The sequence below is a fragment of the Pezoporus wallicus genome, unplaced genomic scaffold (genome assembly GCF_028554395.1).
Source record: "Pezoporus wallicus isolate ANWC-B61680 ecotype Strahan unplaced genomic scaffold, APGP_CSIRO_Pwel_v1 contig_3181, whole genome shotgun sequence".
NCBI classification, from domain to species: domain Eukaryota; kingdom Metazoa; phylum Chordata; class Aves; order Psittaciformes; family Psittacidae; genus Pezoporus; species Pezoporus wallicus.
Window position 1 is genome coordinate 7258222 of NW_026641700.1, and position 21854 is coordinate 7280075.

The following is a 21854-nucleotide window of genomic DNA, read 5'->3' on the forward strand; positions in this document are numbered from 1 at the left end:
ATGCCACCTATATTTCCTGAACACATGTTTAAGGAACCTCTGCAAATTCAGCATAAGTACAAGGACCAGCAGGTCCTTGGAAGCCTCACAGAACCCATTAACATTTGCCTTGTGGCTCTTACAGGTCTTAGAAACTGCTGGTTTCAATCTTTCCCTCCCTCTAAATATTTCACTGGGTCTTATTGCATGACCCATTGCAAGAAAAATAAGAAATGCTAGAATGGTTTCTTAGACTATAACCTCCTCAGAGAAGTTGACATTCAGCACAGTGTTATGCACACAGCTGGAACTCACAAATGATACGTGGAGGATAATGGCGTAGTTAAAGCAAAACAAGGAAACACTGGGAAAAGCAGGTTCAAGGGAATATATAGAACTAGCTCATGTAAAAGCACATTCTTGTAATGAAATTTAAAAAGTGGGATAAACACAAAAAACTGCAGGATAAACATAATTTGATCATAAAAGCAAGCAACGATGTCAAGCCGATTCCACTGTCAACATGGTCTCAGCTCAGACAGGATCAATCTTAATTCTTCAGGAAAATAAATGATTTTTCATCACTGCAAATGAAGGTGTATCAGCTTTCATTGAAGAAAAAAGCTACCAATAATACACAACATACCAATGGCAGCTGACTTAAAACCAGGAACAATAACAGCAATAAAGCTTACATAAATGCTTTCTAACATGTTCATTCCTTTTAAGGACCAGGCTTAAGACTTCAGCCTAGCAAGCAAATTAAAAAAAAGCTTGAAAATTTAAGGCTCACTGAAGAAAAATGTCAACAGATTAAACAGCTGGAAAGAAGCCTAACCCCAGCAATCAGATAAAAGTGACAACTGAACACCAAGTAACTTCTGCAACGTTTGTGCTATCTAAAGGTACTCACTGGCTCAAGTGACTCCATTGACAAGCAAACACTACTGCATTGAAAATGGCTTTCATTTGACCTTCATAACTTTGCATCTGAAGAGAATGGCAGGTTGCAAAAAGGATGGAGAAAAATCCCTTTTTACTCTTAAAGGGCTAGGAGGATATTTGGAGAGCTCTCTGTGAGCACTCATGACCAACAGATCCCTGTACTGGCAAAATGGTAAAGCAAATATCTCAGAACTTTCTATTTATCCTTATATTTGTGCCAGTGCAATTTAACAGAAATAGTAAGATAAAAGGGCTTTGTAAACCCAGCTTTATAGTAAAAATAAAAAAAAAAAAATAAAAGAATCTTTTTGAAGTGATTTATTTTTCCTTTTTTTTTGTTCTTTTTTTTTTAAACTTCCCAAACAAAGCAGAAGTTTGTCTCTGAAAATAAGACGGTGAATTACAGCAAAGTCATGAAAACAAAGAACCAACAGTTTCTCCAGTGCAGGCTTGTTACCATGAGCTAATAATTCCAGACTTTAAGCAAGCTGAGCCTCTTTTTTAATAACTGCATGCCTCTAGGCAAAGTATTTCTACTAAAAATTATTGAGGCATGGAACAAGGCAAGGTGTGTGAGCTAATGTTGGATTGTTCAGTTACTAAACCAACTCCTATAGCAATGAGCCTGCTCTGAACTGACAGATTATTTCTCTGTATACACTTGTATAAACACACTGCTTAAGGTCGAAATCTGTGTAAGCTTTCTTTTCAATTAAAATGTCAAAGATGACAGCACATGTTTTCACTGTCCTCCACAGGATGATGAATGCCGCGGCAGCAGTTTCATGCCCCTGTGTTTCAGGGAAGTTTGCCTGCCTGGGTGTCTAAGAAAGATGTACTTGCTGATCTCCTGCGCCTGCAGGCGGACAGGGCTGCTATGGAGACTTCATGCTTTGGATAGCTTAACATCTCTTGACTTTTTCTTCCTCAACGTCCCTCCATGTGCCCCCCACATCCGATGCAGTAAAAGTTAAAGTGGGGAGGTTGTTGTGCCCAAAGGGGTTGGGAAAAGGGTCCTGAATTAAAACACTGGCTTACTGCTTAAGTGACAGGCCTTAAATCCCAGGCTGGCTTTTGTTCATGGCCAATTCACTTCAGGCACCTAACTCGGGTCCCCACAGAAACGTAGTTGCAACAGAAAGACATAGCGCAGCCCAAAAGGTGCTTCCAGCATTTTTATTCTTTTTTTTTTTTTTTAAGGGATTAATCTGAATCTTTATATTTTTTCAGCTCCATGAAAATGAATAGGCTTGTAATAAATTTTCATCAGTCTACAGCTTTGTACAAAGCCAAAGACAGTGGCTTCAAAGGTTGCTGGGTCTGCAGACCATGTTTCAATACAACTCATAGCACACATAGCCATAACATTATGGGTGAACCTAGAGCATCAATTTGGTCACAATTTTACTACAAAAAGAATGACAAATGAAAACAGTCTCAGTGAGAGAAAAACACTCCTGCATCTGCCATTGGAAGAGTCAGTCTCTCTAATGCTGACAACACAACCGTGCTCTATACACTATGTAAAGCAGAGTCTGCCCATACTCACTTGTGAGAAAAACTAATAGGTATATACATGTGACATGATTTAGTTACTGAGATTTCAATTCTACCCTCAACACCAAAAATACTATAAAAGTAACACGTAAAGACTTTTAAGAAATATGTAAGAAAACACAAACATGATTTCTTAAACAAAATAGCAAATGAGTAAAATAGAAAATTAGAAGCTTGGAAGTGTATCAGATGACAGAGTATTACGAAAAGTATCAGCAGCAGACCAAAATCCAGCCCTTTAACAAAATCCTTAAACAAAACTACCACAAAAGATACTCTGTACTCTTTAACACTCATTGCTTCCCTAGCACTTGTGCCATCAACACACGGTTCTGCGTTGCCAGGCTCTCTCTACAGCCCAGGAAAAAGTTAGCACTTGTGCACGGCCCACCACAGTCACAGCCCCAAATGTGCTCAGTGTCTCAAAGCTGATGTTTTTTTCAGTGGGTGGCAGTGGAGAGGAGGGAGAAGAGTACATACATGAGGGTATACTCTCAATTACCTGTTTAGCAGGTCACCTCCAGGTATAAAAATATCTTAGAGCTGCCAAATAGATATATATCTTCAGTGACCTCTTCCCATCCCCAACCCACTTCACTGATTCCTGTCAAACTTTCATAAAGATCAAAATGAATATTTGCCATTTCCTGGAAGGAACCTTTGTACGCACTTAATCTCTTAAACATGCTAAAAATCCCAACTGACAGCTGTATTAGTACAAATGATGAGAAGCACAGGGAAGGGGTGAATCTCAAGGCAGAAAGAACAAAGTCATGGAGAACTGCTGCAGCTGTACTTCAACAGAGATTAGCTCCAAGCCAGCGTTGTCTGCTCTCATTATTTAAAGAGCTCATGTTGCCTTCTCTGCCTACATCTCAACGGGAGTCACCACTGACTGAGAGCATCAGTCAAGGAAACGGTAATCCCAAACTCATCTACAGCATTTTTTACATAGCTAAGGCAAATTTCACTGAAGTGTGGAAATCATGTTAGCTGCTATTTGCTAATAAAGCCCCCGAGAACAGTCCCCCCAAACAATGTGCACCAGAAATGCCCCACAACAATGACAGAAGTACTACAGGTAGTGGCTGCTAGAGATTTCATTGACACTTAGATGCCAACACAGGCCAGCAAAGGTTTCCAGCAGTTTGCAAAGGGAAGAAGTGATAGCTAGTAAAAAGCCACTGTCCACTCATGTGCAACCACAGATTCATGGGAAAATTTCTTTCTGTACACAGGCATGCCCACTAAGAGAAACAACAAAAAAGAACAGGCATTGAAATAACAGGTTATTTTATTCTTCCAACAAAGTGCATATTGTCATTGCAATTTCTAGCCACTATCCGTGCCCACTCCTTCCCTTTTAAGTACTGGTTTGAGCATGAACCTGCAGCTAATTTTGAGGTTGGACTTCATTTGTTTTCACATCAATGCAATTAATTTCCACTGGAAAATGCATCTCAGGCATTCAGTCAAAATAGGCCTAAAATAATTCTGAAAGGCTCATCTGTCTCCAATCTATATAATGTTTTAAAAATTGGATGCATGCCCTGCAATAACATTGCACTTCACAAAGCTTAAAGCTCTAAACTTGAGGGTATCAGTTACATTGAGACTGTAGTAAATTAAAACATCCAGTTTCTGGTTTGCATTGATTTATAAATATCGAGAAAACTACTATTGCAGTCATTACCACTTTGGTGCTCCAAGTTGAGTTTTCAGCAGTTCAGGGTTATTTTCATTCTTATTGTGGCTACAGTAGCCTTTCAAGTTATAGATCAAATTCCCAGATAATATGTAAATCTTAAATCTTAGTTTTAAAAATATGAATACAAACCAGCCAATACTAATAACAAAAAGCAGGAAGCCTATGTGGTCGGTCATGTCAGATACCAAGCACATTTTTTTTAGACTCTCCAGCTTAAAGCAGAAAGAATACTTACTATTATAAAATGTTTTATATAGAAACAAGTGGAAATGGGATTTTACTGGGAACTTGCTGTTTTCTTTTGAATCATTCTTTGGAATGAGAGGATCAGAAGCATATTCAAAACTTTTCTCCTAGAGAGCCTGCACATTAGGCTACCTGGTGACTTTCAAAATGTGCTTGTTTATGAGCAAAATATCACTGAGGAAATATAAAACTGAAAAATCAAGAGAGCTCATGAGCTGTAACTCAGTTAACACAATAATTTGAGAAAACAATAAAAAAAGCATGAACACATCAACAGCAGTAGGGCCAATTCTCAATGGTATAGAGCACACAGCTTTGCCAAAGACAATGGATTTAAACCAACTGGGAATCTCACTCATACACACACATGCACGCACACTCCATAAACACACAGTATATAACATGCATTACATCAAGCTGTAAAATAAGCTTTGACAGTGATCTATGTCTTATGCTTCAAAAGAAAACAAAAATCCCACCTTACACCTTACCATCTGTGGATGACTACTGAGGATTTTCTCCTGACCCCTGGTGGTGATTAGTTTATGAAGAGAAGCAGAAGGGTCACCATAATATTACAGCATTTCTTCTGAAAGCACTGGCCAAATTTTACCCTTGCTGCCCTTGATACTGTCACTGAAGCTTGTATGCTGATCTGCAACCCAGCTTTCCGCTATTCTTTGCATTCATCATATTTGTCTTGTGCAGCAGGTACAGTACGGTTGAGAAACACAAGAGGTTGACCCTACTGGTCATGAAGTCCTTGCCATTGAAGTTCACGACTGCTGTTAATGCAGTCGCTTAGAACAGAATCACAGAATCAGACCCATAAAAATGTGTGACACCTAAGAAGATATTTTCCTAAATTTTATCCTGAAATGCTGATTCATGCATGTTAATGATTCACTACATTGCACTAAGGAAAAAAAAAAAAAGGAAAAAATTGTACATCTTTACCTTCCAATTTGAACTGATGTTTCTAGTTTAGTGTTTCTCAGCTGTTTGGGGTTTTTTGGTTTTGGGTTGTTTTTTTTTTCTTGTCTTGAGAGACATGTTTCCTTAAAGAGGAAACATTCCCCCAAACCAGAACTTTGTGTTGAAGATTAAAACATCCACTGCACCAATTTAAAGTAAAGGGCTTATTAGTCAGTAGGCAATCGTACAAAAACTCAGGTCACCCTATCAGCTTCCAAGAGTCTGCAGTGTGAACTAACACACTGTTAATTTACTTCTTTTTAATTATTTATTTCATGTCTTCAGCATGAACTGTAAGTGTTCATGCATATCCCATGAATAGTTTTGGTTTGCATTGTTTCTTTTTTCCTCCACTTTCCCCTTGAGAACCACTACTGAAACAGTGGTTTAGCAAGAAAGCTGTCATGCCAGGGGAAGAAATATAGCAGCATTTTGATCAATGGAGTCAAAAACTGAATTAGGTGAATTCTGAAACTCTGAGAGTATTGGATAGATTTAAGATTTTGCACCTCGCAGTTTTCAGCATTAGAATTCAGCAAGGAGGGGTCATTTTTGCAAAAAAAAATACCCAGGCCAACCAGGCTAGAAAGATCTTTCTAGATGCATTTGCATTGTTGAAGTAATGCCACTCATCTGGAGACAGCCCAAGTCTCCTGTAGACACACAGGTCTTCAAACAGCCCTTCCAGGAACACGAACGTCATTTCAACATGCACTGACTGCCCAATGATGCAAAACTAAACTGCAAAATACCACTTTTCAGTGATGTGCCACTACAGCCATTGGAATCAACTGCAGCATTTGTATTAAGAGTTTCCAGATTTAAACTGTGGGAACGGGTACCCTGGAGTTGTCAGTGGAAGGCCTCTGACAGCGTAATTTGTTTCTCCTACTGGCCTGACAAAGCCAGAGCATGCTGACATTCAAGAAACATTAGTTGGGTTTGTTTTGTTTTTCTTTCTTTTTTCTTTTTTAAACCGTTTTCTTGGAGCTGTTGGGAGGGCAGAGGAAAGGACTGTCAGCTTAGGAAGGGGAAGAGGCTGAAGAGGGAGAATGAAGACGTGCCCTTTTCTCAACGTCTCCTACAAGATAAGGTGTTTGTTGCGCTCTTTACTGAGACACACTGGTACAGTGCGGGTGAACGTGTGAAAAAAAATGTTAACTTTACCTAAACAATGAAGTGGCAGCTCCACTCCATTTCAAACTGAGCTCCACTCAAACTTCGGATCTGTTACAGGGAGCCAGACATTGAACTGATCAGGTTAAAACATCTCAACAATCACATAAATAGGCCTGGTCAAAGCCTGTTGCATCACCTGCCTTTATTTTTTACTGTTAATATTCAGCAATGGAAGAAAGATATGGATCTGTGTTCTACACGCTTGCCATCTCCAACAGTATGATCTCAGCTCAGAGAGCAGCAGGAATTTGCACAGCAGTGAGTATGGCCGATTTCCAGGGGTCGGAAGTCATGGCTTACTCACTCCACTCTGTGTTTTGTGGTGTTGTTCTGTTTCATTTTTTTTTTAATAGGAAAGGCAAATGTGATGAACCTTAAGAATAGAGGCAAAATCAGATTGCAGGTCAGCATGTTCTGCATTTCTCCCCCTGGTCTCTCTATTTTGTGGAGCACAGATTTAGCCCTGGTATTAGCCTACCAGATAACAAGTTCTTAAAATGTCTCATACATAAAATTTGATGAGAAACCGAGTGTTTAGGAATAACGATTCAGATGTATACTTTTTAGACTAGCATGGAAATCTGCCTTTATCTCTTTCTCTATAGCAACAAACCATCTGAATCCACATCACACCTCATATAGATCTGGCCCAGTCTATGTAGGATATGTAACAAAGGTAGTATCTGGCTTAAGGGGAGCAGATGCAGCAGTATACATGCAAGACACTTTGTATTCGGCAGACACAGGCAAGCAGCTGTTTGTTCTTTAGCTTGTGGGCTATACATCTACTGGGACACCCCCTCCCATGTAAACCTTGCCCAGCTCCTGGTCTTATTTCCACTGCAAATTTATCCCTAAAGCCATGGATAAGCATAGTGTTTGGGGTTTAAAGTTAAGTGTCATTTAGTATCATTTCTTACATCTCCATACATTATAATGAGACCCTTTTTCACAGGGGACTTGGGATCTGATTTTAATTTGCGGTAGGGTTATGGTCACAATAAATGTCTATTTCAGATATTCATGAGAAATCCCTAATGCAAGTGGAAATAGAAAGTGGCTGTTTTCTTGTCGTTTCAAAGCCATGTATGTAAAACACACAGTACAGATCTGCTCCACATGCAAAGCTATTATCAACCCAGCACGGCACCCTGGTTCCTGCCCTGGTAGCAGGCACCCCAATGCCAAACAGTCTCAGCAGATTTTAGAGCTTGCATAAGAAAAGAACAGGTTATGAAATCATTAGCACCTCATCTGAGGCTGCCACAGGGATGCCCCTCTGTGTTCATTGTGAAACGTTTCTTTGGCAGCTGCATCCAAGAAGCATATTTAGATGTTGTTTCTTCAGTATCGCCACAGACTGGGAAGTAAATCAGTACTTTCATGCTCTCAGCTCACATGATGGGGGTGGAAGTCTCTTTGCTACACCTCAAGGCTAATTCTCCCCATTTACACATGCCTAACTCTAGGCATGAGGACCTCTAGGAAGCCCAGATGTCTATAATCACACTCCCAGCCTTATGCAGCCAGCACTGCCAAGGACTTGGGCCATGCCTTGGGAGGCTGGAAGAGACTTCAGCTTTGTCAAGCACCACAGGTTCCAACTCCCCTCATCCTGCAGGCAGCCACTGCTAGCAGTGCAGCTGAGGGCTGCCCTCCCCTTGGCTGAAGTCCTGGTTTGGGGTACAACGCACAGCCTGTTGGCACTTTCTCCTCTGTAAATGCAAGCTCAGGTGAAACTGTGTCAGATCAAGCAGGTGAAGCTGAACTTGTTTGCCCCTCCACAGGAGAATCCATGTCCCTGACAGAAAGAAACAAAACTCACTGCTGGTCACTGAGCAAAGCATCTAGATCCCTTTGGATGCTCCTTGGGACCCTACCTGTAAGGTTTAGAAGCCTGCCCTTGCAAACGACGCAAGGTAGAACCACCATGATCTGGCTGAAAGACAACTGGTGGCCTTAAATACCTAAGAATCCAAATCTTTTAAAAGGGAAAATTGTGCAGCATGAAAGAAAACACTAGCACCAGGTGGGGAGGGAAACTTGTGAAATTTTACAGATTTGAGTCACCCAGGGATCTGGTCCACCGGTACTTGCAAATCTGAATTCAATCAGTTTTACCACCTGCCTGAGACAGAGCACCCAAAGAAAGGAGCTGTGTCAGGTTCCTGAACGTTAAGGAAAAGCTAGCTTGTGTTGCTGTCTTTCTGAATCAATGCACGGGTTCATGATTTAAGTAACTGAGGTACTGGGGCTTTTTAAAGCAGTGTAAGTAAATAGCTAAGCTTGATGTGATAGAAAAAGTACCACAACAGAAAGGAGAACTTAATGTAGTAATGAAAATCACTTACCCTTAATCATCCCTGAGACAGTGTTTTTACAACGCTTTGTGATTTATTCAGCTAGCAAACATGCCTCCTTTGACTTTTCTAATAACAGGCCATCTTAGCCGTGCTTGTTGGGATTTGAGTTTGGGCTTTTTTTTCAATCAGCATCTCAAGTACATTATTTAAATGTCTTTGATGCTTTTTCTTTAAAAGGATTTGTGAAGCAATAAATCATATTTATATGCAAAGGAGACAAAAAAAAAAAAAACAAACAACCAAAAACTTTATTAGGAAACTTTGGAAAAATAAGAGGTTGGGTCACAGGTATGCAACCAGTGTCACACATTTCTAGAGCACATTATTGCTTAAAGACTTACTGAAGCCCACATTCATTGCTGCTGACAAGTGTGCCACTTAGTGTATGAGATTGTATGAAAGGTTGTTTGCTGCATGATTTACAATGGTGCCCTTACACTAAATAGGAAAGACTGTAAACTACCTGTGCTCTGCTGAGCAGCTACATGCTTCCTCTTTGCATGGAAGGGCCTCAGCCTTTGGCAAAGCTGGACAATTTCTCAAGTGAGTACACTCTTGTGACACTGAGGCTAGCCAGACCACAAACTATTTTATTATGTTGTGCAAAAAACCTATGTGCAAAAAAACCCTCTTTAATTAAGATAGAACAACCAGCACTGCGGTTGTAATTACCTTGGACTGCTTTACCCATGGGCATAATGAAATAAAATTGGGCCCTCTATATTTTTGTTTTTAAACTAAGTAAACCCAAATTAATTTATTCAACTCAAACCAGACAGGTTTCTCTTTTAAAGGAAGGCATATATGGTTGGAGGGGCTGGTGCAGGAGGCAGAGTGACATGCAATGATGACTGTGAACTGCAAACTGCTGGCAAAACATTTGGCTTGCCGTTGGTCCGTGGCCAGTATTTTCCTTTGTTAATGAATCCCACATCTTTTCTAAGTTAAGCGTTTTTTCTTCTCCCCCCTCATTTTATTTGAAACATATTTTAAATATTTTTGTTTTTATGATGTCATGGAACACGATACAGCCCCCTCCTAACCTCCAATATGGGAAAATCAATTAAAATCTTGACATTAGGAGCTATGATATAAGCATATGGTTCAACTGCTCTGACTTCTTTTTTTTAAGCAACACATCAAGGATCAACGCAAAGAGAAATAACCAAATGAGAAATCCACATTACTGAATAAAAATGATACCAACTGAAAGGGTATCACAGCCAGAACCTTGCTACTCACCAAACACAAAAAAAAACCCTGCAACTCTGGCAGGTTTTGACAGACTTACTCTCTGTTTTGGGAACACATATTTTTCATTTGTGTCCTTTTTTGAGGAAAATGCCCATTTAAAAGAAGCCATCCTGAATGCTGTGTTTAATATTTAATGAATTTTGTCTCACCCAAAGTACCCTCATTTTATGACTTCAAGAATGCAACCTTAAAATGGAGTTTTATCAGCTTCCTCATTAATTTCTGACTCTTCCCTGAACAAAACAGAAGAAAAAATAATTGAGGAATTTCCTATCAGAACAGAAACATAATTTTCAAACACAATGATCATTTTGGGCATTCAGTCACACCTGCCCTACTGACCACCAGTCTTCTGGACTATGTGACAACAAAAACCCTTCCAGGTCCCTTTAGTATTTCAAATCATCAAAACCCCAGACAGACTAAATGATAAGTCACTGAAACTCCAGGGAATACAGGCACCAAACAGAAGATTTAACTCTCTATGTCACTGTGCACAATGTTCCCACTGAAGCAAAAAGCTCTTTCCCAGAGGTCTTTCAAGACTGGAAAAGGTGTTACAGGCAGCTTAGAAGTAGAGAGTTATTTTTAACCTGTCACTGGCAAGAAAACAAGATTTTTCAATCATCTTCTATGGACATCTAGTCTCCAATCCTGCGAGCATCTAGCTGCATGAATTTACATGCCCTCCTTTAATATACTTGAGTTTTACAAAGCTTGCAAGATTTCTTCAGCCACTGTAACTCATAGCTAGTACTACCGATGGCAAGGATGACGAAAGTATAGCACAGCGCACTGCTGGTCCTGCAACCCACACTGGGTGAGGACAAAGATACATCAGAAAAAAATGAAGTTGCAGAAGCCTTCTCTGCACCAAGCCCCTTAGTTTTTATAGCATGAATGGTGCTGAGCTCATGTTCGAAATGCCCAAAAGCTTTTTCTAGACTGTCCTGGTATCAGCTCAAACTCTGAAGTTATATAAGGTTAGAGACTTCAAACATCTATAGAGTGTGTGCAAATTAAATATACTCTATCACAGTGAGTTCACTTGCATTGTTACTGACGTGATTTATGCAGAAAATTGCAGCCAAGCTCAAAAGCTAGAGCTGAACATTTTTTTCCCCCCAAACAGAATATTTACCAAAAGCAGCACTTTCAGGTTGAGAAAAATTATTAAATTCACTAATAAATAATATTTAATAAATCTTGTAAGTGGAAAAGACTATACATTTGGAAAAGCAGAGGGCTTTAACATTTCTAAATGTTCCAGCTTGAAATACCATGTTAATATGGAAATTTATCCCGCTCATTTTGAAGAGTTAATTTTCTTGTAAACCTGAAAACGTCTTTCCTTTTCGTAAATTTATTTGCACAATTGAGAATTTTGTCATATCAAGTTAACCTAAATTACTGTTTTTAATTTCAGTCACTAAGTCAACAAGTTTGTTATTCACATAGAACTAGTTACTGTTACAGCTCACCTGCCACGAGCACTCGAGTGTCACAAAAGAAACCTTAAATGTCAGTTTTTCCTTAATTTCCTGTTCTATTGAAAACAACCTAATATTCCAACTCATTCCTCTCTCTTAAGTCTTCTCTCCCAGATTTTTCCTAAATGATTTTAACAGCTAATTAGAAACCTGAACATCAATATCTACGTATTAATGAAAAACAGAGCACTGGTGCTTTCAAAACTATCTTACTTAAAGACTAATTAGGTTCATTAATAAGTTAACCAGGTAGGAATGCTGTTTTCAAGGCAAAGAGAAAATAGTACTTTCTACAGGAAAGTATGGGACTTTTTGTTTTATTTTCCAAGGCGATTAGCTCTTCCAGCCAGAAAGTTTTTACCACACGTTCCAATTCAGTCATTTGCTCTCTGTCTGACAGTACTGCAAAATCATCTTTGACATTTACCAAAGTGTCAGGAACAGCATTTTAAAAGGACAAAGCTTGTCTCGATTACAAGAAAAGAAGATGCAAATAAGGTGAATGCATGGCAATAAAGAACATGCCAGTGGACTAGTGAGAGCCAGGCTGTGTGCTCTAGGACTGCACTTTTGGAAAGGTCATAAATATGAACAATATCCTTCTCTAAGCCTTTTAGCTCAAGATGAATATAATATTGAGTCAGCGTCACAACACAGGCTTTTGTCAGTGAAAACTGATGTCCAGTGACTGTTTCTCAGTCTTTATGTTATATTCTATGATAAATTATTAATTTTGCAATAATAAAGTAACTGAGCATGCAGAAGGGCAAAGCATGAGTTTACATGTGATATTAGTGACAGCATATTGGATAGTCATTAGTTAATGGACAAATCCAAACACAGGATAAGGTATGCAGGGAGTTCATTGCAAAAACACATTAATGTGCCATTACTTTTATAGTGGGAACAGCTTTTGATAGCTAAGTTCCTGTAAAACATAACTTTGAGCTTACAGGGATGTTAGCAAATGGATCCCTCACATGGTGATGGACAAAGATTGTCTCCTGGTTTTGCAAAGCATGCTGAAAATTACCAGAAATGTCCAGAAGTTTTGTTTATTATGGTTTAATTCCCCTATTTTTGTAAAAAAAAAAAAAAAAAAAGTGGACCAGCTGACTGGTTTGGAAATATCTCAGTGATGGATTTTCTCATAGCATTTCAGAATCCTCTTGTAATTTTTTACTATAAGCATAAAACACAGATGCTTAGTTCAACAGGAAACAAGGTTTCATTCAGCAGTTTATAAACTGAAAAGGTATTTGGCTTCATTTTGGCTCACATTTCAGCCAAAAATGGCTGGTTGTCAGGATTCCCATTTTATCTTTGCATTTTTATCTGGCATCTCCTAAAACTTAGGTGACCATGACCTTCAGTGCAGTGAGAAAGCAAGGAAACAAAGCACCTTGAAGCATAATTCATTTTCTCCCCAGTACCAGCAATTCAGAGCCCCCAGTTACACTTCCTACATGAGGTGCATACATTCTTCTCAAAACAAGGTTGACACAAGCCGGCACAGGATATGCTTTAGATGACATTATGTTCTTATCTTGCAGTTTGCTTTTCTCATTGCTTTCTTCCTCATCAAAATTCTTCCTGCTTCCCCCCCTGTACAGATAGCCAGGGCGGCCATCATGGCCCAGTGCAGAACCAGAGATCCCTTTCAGTTAGAAGACACCTCTCTGAAGGTCACCTTCTCCAACCTCTTGCTCCAAGCAAGGCTAACTGCAGTATTAGATCAGGCTGCTGGGGGCCTTTTCTAGACAAAGTGTGAGCCTGTATCAACCACCTCTGCAGCCTGTTGCTGTGCCTTACCACATTCCTCCTGCAAGGAGCCTTTCCTTCTTTAGGTCCCACAGGAATTTCTTCACTGAAACTTGTGCTGTTGTCTTTTGTCTTCAGGCTGCAAAGTGGGGCAGACACTATCTCCTCTCTAACTACCCTTTAAGTACCTTAAGGTTACAACTAGATCCTCTGTAAGCTGTCTTTTCCTAAGCTAAATAAACAGAGTTCACCTGCTCTCTGCTTTCTTCAACGTAGTGAAGATGTCTGTAATGTCATCTGTCCTCTGTGCAACTCACCCACCTTCCTCTGCTACAGTGCCTTAAGTCTTTGAAGGCTCACCCAGGAACATATGTGCAGTTTTGAGGTAATCATTTGCTTGGAGTTATTCTGAAATCCAAACAGATTTCACCTTAAACTGACCAAGACTTTGGCTGGGTGCAGAGATTTTTTTATTCTCCCCACAATAGAGAAGATCTTTCTAAGTAAGTCCTCTGGGGACCGTTTGGGCAAACCCAAATATCTGACCCTGAGCCAATCAGTTAGTTATTATATCTAATGTTTGTCCTATTTGATAATTACTGTCTGCAAGAGACATATGCCAGTGTGGAGGTACTGCCGGAATCCAGCACTCCTGCTCTCAATGCTACACGGGAAAGCAGCAGAGTCATACCCTTCCTACATCCAGCTCAATCCAATCTACGTTCCAAAAAGTCTTCTTATTGGAGCATTGCTCCAGTATCTCCCTAAGATAAAAACCTACCTTTTAAGGAATAAGAAAAAGGAGATATTAGATAAAGTTTCTGCTGGCTGTGCTATCAGCCAAGAACTTATCTCAGGCACCAGGTGAGACCTGCATTTAAAACTCTGAAGAGTAATATGTGTGATTGCCAAAGTATTACTGCCTGGTTTATCATTTGCTACTCTTCACACTTTCTGGGCATTTCCCCTCAGAAACAAATTGGAAATAACAGAACCATTTATTTAGATGAGACACTAGCCATCAAACAGAAAATGAAATAGATAAAGCTTAATGACCTTTCAGGGCACAGCAAGTGAGAAACTATTCTTCTTTTCTGAGAACTTTTTTAAATAACAAAAAAAAAACAACTTTCTCAGCAAAACCAGCTAGCAATTTGGAAGGGAAAGTATTTTCACTTGAAACAATTCCCAATTTCCCTTGAAACCATTGTTATTTGTCAAAAGCTCAGATTTTAACAGTTATTGAGCCTTGCTGGAAACTTCAGTCAAGCACATTTCACTTTTCTAAATAGATCTTTATAAATCCACACTTTTTCCAACTATCTACCTTTTTTTTCTGTAATATTCACCTATTTTTTTTTGCATTATATTTTTATAAATGTTGCTGGTAAGGCTTTGTGTATGCTACAGCTCTTTCCTAGGGCACTACAAAGTCTTGTCAACATAGTTTAAACAGAAAAAAAAAGGCTAAATTCATTACTAAAAGGAAATTTGCTACATACTGTTTTTTCACTCAATATATTACAATTATCTACTGAACTGCAGTAGCTAGGTTTTGCTCTGAATGGAAAAAGTTCCATACTGTTCAAGAGCAGCAGGTGAAAAGCCAAACACTGATACAGAGCAATGTCACCCTATAACCATTGTTTAAATTTTTGCCCTAGATTTTATTTCTCCTTCTGAAAAACCTTGAAATGCAAAGGAGAGATGAGGGGTGCTAATACAGTTTCAGTTTGAAAAGAAAGAAACTGTCATTTAAATGTATATACCCACATCACTGCCTTAAGTCATGCAACTTGGAATGTTAGTCATGTAATAAATTATTTCTGATAGGATTGCTTAGGAATAACAAGTTAATTTTGTCTTGCAGTCTTAAATATATTGGTGCACAGGACACACTATACACACATAACAGATCCGTGCATACAGAGACTTCTGTACTAATCTGCACTTGGTGCAACACCTCTGTTTCATTTGAATGGCCACAGGAGATATTTGTCAATGCTGGACTCCAATGCCAAGGAATCTGTGCATTCAAACAACCTGTAAACTGAAGCTTAATTTAGATTTTATTTTGATTTTTCAGCCAATCCTATTTCTACAGGAATTTACAAAAGAAACTCACTTATTCAAAGTATGTCAGAAAACTAAAAACTGTTCAGAGCAATGAGAATTCCTGCAATACTGTGAGGCACAACACAAGAGAAATACGGCTCATATTGTTCGCTGCAGTGAAAGAAAAGTTTACTTTGATCTGGAAACCAAATGACAACAAAGAACACAGAACTGGAACTTCTTTTTATGTGATACTGAGAGCCCTTAAACTGAGGTCAAGGGAGGATCTGGTCTCGTAAGATTTTTCTGTTCTGGTTTTTAAGACTCAGTTTGGAAAACAATAGCTAATGTTAAAACTGACATATAAAATTACTGGTGTTGATGGGCTTTTCCAGTGTGGTAAAACATCCTACTGGCATTGTTTTTGACAGGGCTTGTGATAACTAGTTGGCATTTAGAGAAAATGTAATGAACTTTTATTACTATTATTTTGCTGCTGCTAACGGGCATAGATTTATTGATCTCCAGAAAATAGCACTCATCTGAACCACATTGCCCATATTCTTTACAGTCATGGAGCAGCATAAGAGCTGTAGATACCTGCAGTAAAACCCTCCATCTTGATATTTATACAAATACCTCTTGTATTCATACTAATAAAGAGATTTAATATGTTTGACTAATGGCTGCAATTTGGAAAACATTGTATGATGTTCTTGAATGAAAGATATGTTGAAATAAAGACCACAACACATATACAGTCTGCACTGATCTGAGAGACTACAATTCTCACTCTTGAATGACAATTCTGGCTCTTGTTTTTACCGAGCAGTGTCTAGTTTTGTTAGACAATGTAGAAATCTTTCAGTAAATTAGGAGTGAGATTTTTTTCAGTACAGTCATTCATTTTAACATGTGATGCTGATGCTACAAGGAAACATCAGGACATAAAATCAAGAATGGAAGTGGGGATGGAATAAATAGAGTTCTGTTAAGTAAATGAATTTTCCTGGTTCTGTCAGGATCCAAAAGCCCTAAAAAGCAAAATGTGTATCACTGGGGCTGAAAAATATCTCATGCTATTTGACAATCAAGGCCTTAAAAATGTGTTTGGAGGAAGTGGAGAGGGAAGGTGGCAAGCACCACAACACAGAAATTCCATGCCACGTTTAAAAACAAACACAAGCACCCACGTAGAGAGGAAATCATCCATTAATAAGGATCCAAGGTTCATCAGCCTCTGCGATCACTGTGGCTGAACAAGTAGTTTTTCAGGAGGGCACATCCCAAAGCTAGAGATGTTGAAAAATACGTAGGTCCTCAAAGGAATGAAAAGTTTTATGGATTTTATCCAGAATCCATCAAGGCAGCACTCCTATTCACTGCAATAAGGTTTGGATCAGGTTCAACATCCAGACGTAGTCCTCCCTCACTAGAACTGGCTGGTCATGTCGGAAACTGTTTGGGCAAAGTACCCCACCCATAAACAGAGCACTCGGGAAGGGTACACAAGCAAGCAACAAATCATTTGTCTCTGCCAAGATTAGGGGTTGTGTCTCCTACTCATTCACCCTCTGAGACAATAAAATGAGGGCTATAGTAAGTAGCATCTCCAAAGCGATCTAGAAAGGAATGCCACATGAATGAAAATCAAGAGGACAAGGGTTCCTTCAATTCTGATGTTCAAAGTGGAAGAAATGAGTAAGCGATGGGGTACAGAAAGCTCCTAGCAGACAGATGCAGTGTTTCAAATCAGATCTTTTCTCTGGGATCATATAAGTAGAAAGAGGAATAGAAAGAAAATACAAACCTGAGTGTGGAGAGTTCCACCATGGGAATTGCCACATCAGCTAGGTGGAAGATAGAGATATGCAAGTCCATGTGCAGGAGAAAGAGAGCATAAACACAGTTAAGTGGATATTAATGAACACTAAACAAGGATGGCAAGCCTGCTCTGAACTTACAAATCACATCCGCATTAATACCAAATGAGTTCATTAAGATTAACATTATTATGATGAGTATCAAAGGGATTAAAAGAGATTATGGCAAATAAGAGAGTCAGATAGGAATGAGATGTAATTACCTTCATATCTGGTTTATCTATAGCTGCAGAGAAAGACCCAGCAGTCACTTCACACTGGAGGAACCTAACTCACATTTTGATCTGAAGTGTAATTTTCGGCAAAGCTGATCTCAACGGTTTGGGCAGAACGCGGCCCAGGCATGTGCAGGACGAACAAAAGAAGGGTGGGAAGGCGAGCAGAGAGAGATGGGGAAGAGCAGAAGAGGCCCGCTCCTGCCCCAGCACCCTCACCCAAGCACAGGACACCCTCACCCAAGCAGCTCACCCAAGCACAACCTGGTCTTTGTGCTTCCTCATGTCCAAAATGTGATGTGAAGGCTGCCCTGTCACCACCTCTGCCCAACACATGGCCTACTCTGACCCCAGCACTCACCATACCAACTCCAAAAACTTCATTTGGCTTCACAAATATTAGACAAGTCTTCCAAAATGAATGTCTAAGGGAAATAATCTCATTGTAGAACTAGGGGTAGGGTATCACATTCACTGAAGTAAAACTAAACTGTCTGATTTTCACCTCTTGCTTTGCAACTGCAGAGCCAATTCTTTGGTGCATGCAGAGACCAGCTAAGGAGCACCAAATTATGGCTTAAATCACACAGTTTAAAAAGCAGATATCCTGCCAATGCACACATTCAACAATGCAGGCGGAAATGTTACTTGGGATCTTGGTGGGGAAAATTTACTGGTACTCTTCCAGCCAGGCTTTGAGAGCAGATTGCCTTTCTTCACAAGCAGACTGTAAGCAGTCGGCTCTCTAGTGCAAACATCACTTCCCAGCTCGGGTGTGTTTGGCCTCTGGTTTGTCTGACAGGTTACATGTGCTTCTGAATATATCTGCTGATGCTCATTTTCAGAGTGCTGTTAGCATTTCTTTTGGCTGTCATTTAAAAATTAGGCCTAAAGATATCATCCCTCAATGAGAAAATCCTTTTGCCAGAAGGGCCACTTTCAAATGCACTGCAACCTGCTGTCAGAATTGTTGGCCACTGACCACGGAGATGCAAGAAAACCGGCATACCTGTACACTGGCTCCAAAGTAGCAGAAGATGGGCAGCTAGCACTGGAGGAATCCAAAATGGGAGCTACTTTCCTTTTTTTGTTGTCCAAGATGAATGCGCATTTCAAAAGCACCTGTCAAGCACAATCAAAGCTGCCTGGCTCTCCTCAGGATACTTATACCTCCTTATTTATATGCTTTGTTGCTTCAATAGGAAATGTCTATACAAATATATACACACATACACACATGTGTAGGCATATGGAACTTAAAATTGCAACATTTTGAGAGAAGCTTTTAAAACCGTCTTTTCTGTGATGCTGTGTTGAAATCACTTAAGAAGCAGAAGTTAGAGCTGAAATGCACTTCTGGAAGGGAAGAAGGATTTCCATTTTTATACTTTCTACCTAATTTTAACAGGTATGAACCACCAGGGTGGAGAGATGAACTTGCTCTTTGAAAGCTGTAAGCACAAGGCAGGGTCATCAGTCTGTTCACACTGACTAAAGCACCAAGATATTCTTTGCTGTCCTTGCACCCAGGTGAAATGTTAATAGCTAGTACTAGACAAGTAAGACTCCGATCCCCCATGGAATGCAACACAATGCCCCAAGATTTCCGGACCATGCTGCACAACCTATTCGATATACATTTTTGTAAGAGAAATAGCAACGATGCATTTCTGCATAGGCAAAGATGGAGCGTGACAATCTGTCATCCTCTGCCCAGTATCTTGCCAATATGGCTAGACACTATACTAGGACAACGCTGATGGACTTTTCCCACAGAAAGTCTCCATGCAGAAAAGGCAGGAAGGGAAAGAGCAAAGACAAGTCCATTCCAGTATCTGAAGCAGGCAGGCAAAGGGAAGAACCTACTCTGCTTTACTCTGACGGTCCGTGGAACTGCACTTCCCAACATTTCTAGGAGAAAACATGAGTCAGAAATCCTATGGGAACTCCTGCAGCAGCACAGCTCCCTCCACAACCCACACATCCTCAACAGAGCACTGCGCAATCTAATCCATATGGTATATCTGCACGGCAATGTGGGCCAGAGCCGGGTGCGGCCTTATGTTAGGCTCTCAAATGATAAAAGTTTGGCACATGAGCAGTTGTTTGCGCTTGAGCAGTTGACTGAGGAGCCTGGAAATCAGGGCATATAGGAAAAACCTGCGAGTGAAGCGTGGGGATATAACAGCTAGACACAAGATGGTTTGGCAGAGGGCTAGTGCAGGGAAGGGAAGCAGGAGCTGGTCAAGGGCTCTCATCTTGTTTGGACAGAGGTATGAAGGTTTTGCCATCACAACAGAATAACACGGTCTGGTCTTTTGCTCAGTCAGGCCCCAGTACAGGTTGTAAAATACAAAGAAATATATCACCAAATCCTTAAGCGTGCGTTTAAAGCTATATTTACTCAGCCACGCAAAGCTGTGATCCACTGCTGATCCAGTGGACATCAATATAGTGCTTCCCTCCAGGACAGAAATTCTCCGACAGGGGCAGTTCTGAGAGCAGCATCTTAAGAACAGACAGCTCTTGACAGAGAAACCTTATGCAGAGCTCCTCCAAGCAGAACGGGTATCCTGAGGACACCAACACACACCTGGTATCTCACATTCATCCCACATCTAAACACAAGGAATGCCCAAGCAGGGGCTTAGGCAGTATTAAACTCTGCGTGGCCCACCCTAAGGGTAATGTACTCACGGTGAACTTGGGGAAGAGGTACCTTTTCTCCCTCCCACCCAGACCTAGAGGCTATTAGCTACATGGAAAAAAGGCTAAAAGGTCTGTGAGAAGACAAACAGACATAAGAAAATCACAGTGCTGTGTCCCGCAAACAATATTACTTTCCTACTATGTGACTATTCCCAGGTAGATCTCAGGAGCAGAACCATGACAAGAGGGGATCTGCCATGCAAGGTCGGGACTTCAGCAGTCCCACCAACAGTGAGAGAGCAGCCCATTGAACAAGCAATGAGCCTGGGGCAAGCTAAGGATCAGAATGCTGCTGACAAGTGTTAGCCACGAAACACTGAGGATCCTCAGGCTGAGTTTTATGAACTGCCTCCCTTAAATGCTTTATTTTCTACAGCGGATTTCCAACAGTAGGAGCTTTTACACTCTCCTAGGCAGAGGCTGAACTGCTCTCTTCGTACCGTTTCAAATTCGCCAGCTACATCTGAAGAACCACCCGTTTTTGCCTTTCTCTTTTCTTTTTGCTCTCACCAGGCTTTTTGTGAAAGAGACACCCAGTTTCAAGCCATTTAAAAAATATCAAAAAACCCTAGTGGAAAATAATTTGCAGCTGTGATAATATCACATTTTTTAAAATATCATAATATAGTTTTACTTTTAATAATAAAAGATAAAAAAGGGGTGTCTGTGAATAATTAGAGAGCGCAGTCTGAAGCCAGTTACAGTCACTGCAATTGATAATAAACTTAAAGCCCCTTGACAGCAGGTAAATGCTTTGCAACCCTGACCCCCTTCCTCTCACATTACTTAACAACCCTGCAGTTCCAGCATTACATCACCGTCCAAGTGATTGGTTCCTGCATTTTAACTCTCTCCTTGTCTCCTCCGATTAGGAGCACCACCATGATGGGGGGGGGGGGGGCGGGTTAAAGAACCAAAACACAACAAACTACCAAACTTTTCTCAAGTTTGCTGTGCTCCTTTTTTTTGGGTTTGGTTTGATCGAGAAAACAGCTTCTGCTGCTAAGAGGCGAGGTTACACGCACCAGAAAACAAACTCTTTCGAAGTGGAAAAGAGAGTGGGAAAGGAAGACTAGGGAGGGGAGGAGGAAGAGGAAGGCGAGGGGCAGAGAAAAGTATATAGAAATCAGAAAAGGAAAAGAAAATTAAAAACAAACCTCATGGACATCACTGAGCCTGAATTCCCTGCTGAGGTGCAGAACATGAGAGCCCTGGAATGAGTGTATGTAGAACTTGAGCCAAAGCTTAACTAGCCCGAGTGAGTCATATCCTTCCCATTTGATTCCTGTCCAAATGATGATGTAATGCTCTGGCCCTCTCCCTCGCTCGCTCCCGCTCCCTACACTACCTCCCTCCTCCCCTTTTCTCCTTTTTAGCTCAGTGCTGGTGAAGTCACCATTTAAATCTGGCAGAGCTGAAGCAAAAACTTCAATGTAACCAAAACAGCCCCAGGCCAAGTTCCAGACGTACTGAGACTCGGTGGTGCAATTGCCATTGGAAACGAGTAAACAGAGAAAGAAACAGTGCCGCCTCTG

At 40.3% G+C, this 21854-nt stretch overlaps 1 protein-coding gene across 3 annotated transcripts in view; it reads right to left on the reverse strand.

The window, feature by feature from the left end:
• Positions 1 to 21854, reverse strand: part of CREB5 (cAMP responsive element binding protein 5) — a 254026-nt gene that overhangs the window by 78783 nt on the left and 153389 nt on the right. Inside the window, exon 1 of one of the 3 annotated variants that reach the window (XM_057424867.1) lies at positions 21477 to 21634. The exons of the other annotated variants lie outside the window; for them this stretch is intronic. Coding sequence (XP_057280850.1) covers positions 21477 to 21523 — 47 coding nt within the window. The 5' untranslated portion in view covers positions 21524 to 21634. Of the gene's footprint in view, positions 1 to 21476; positions 21635 to 21854 lie in introns of those variants that run through there. 3 annotated transcript variants of the gene reach the window in all.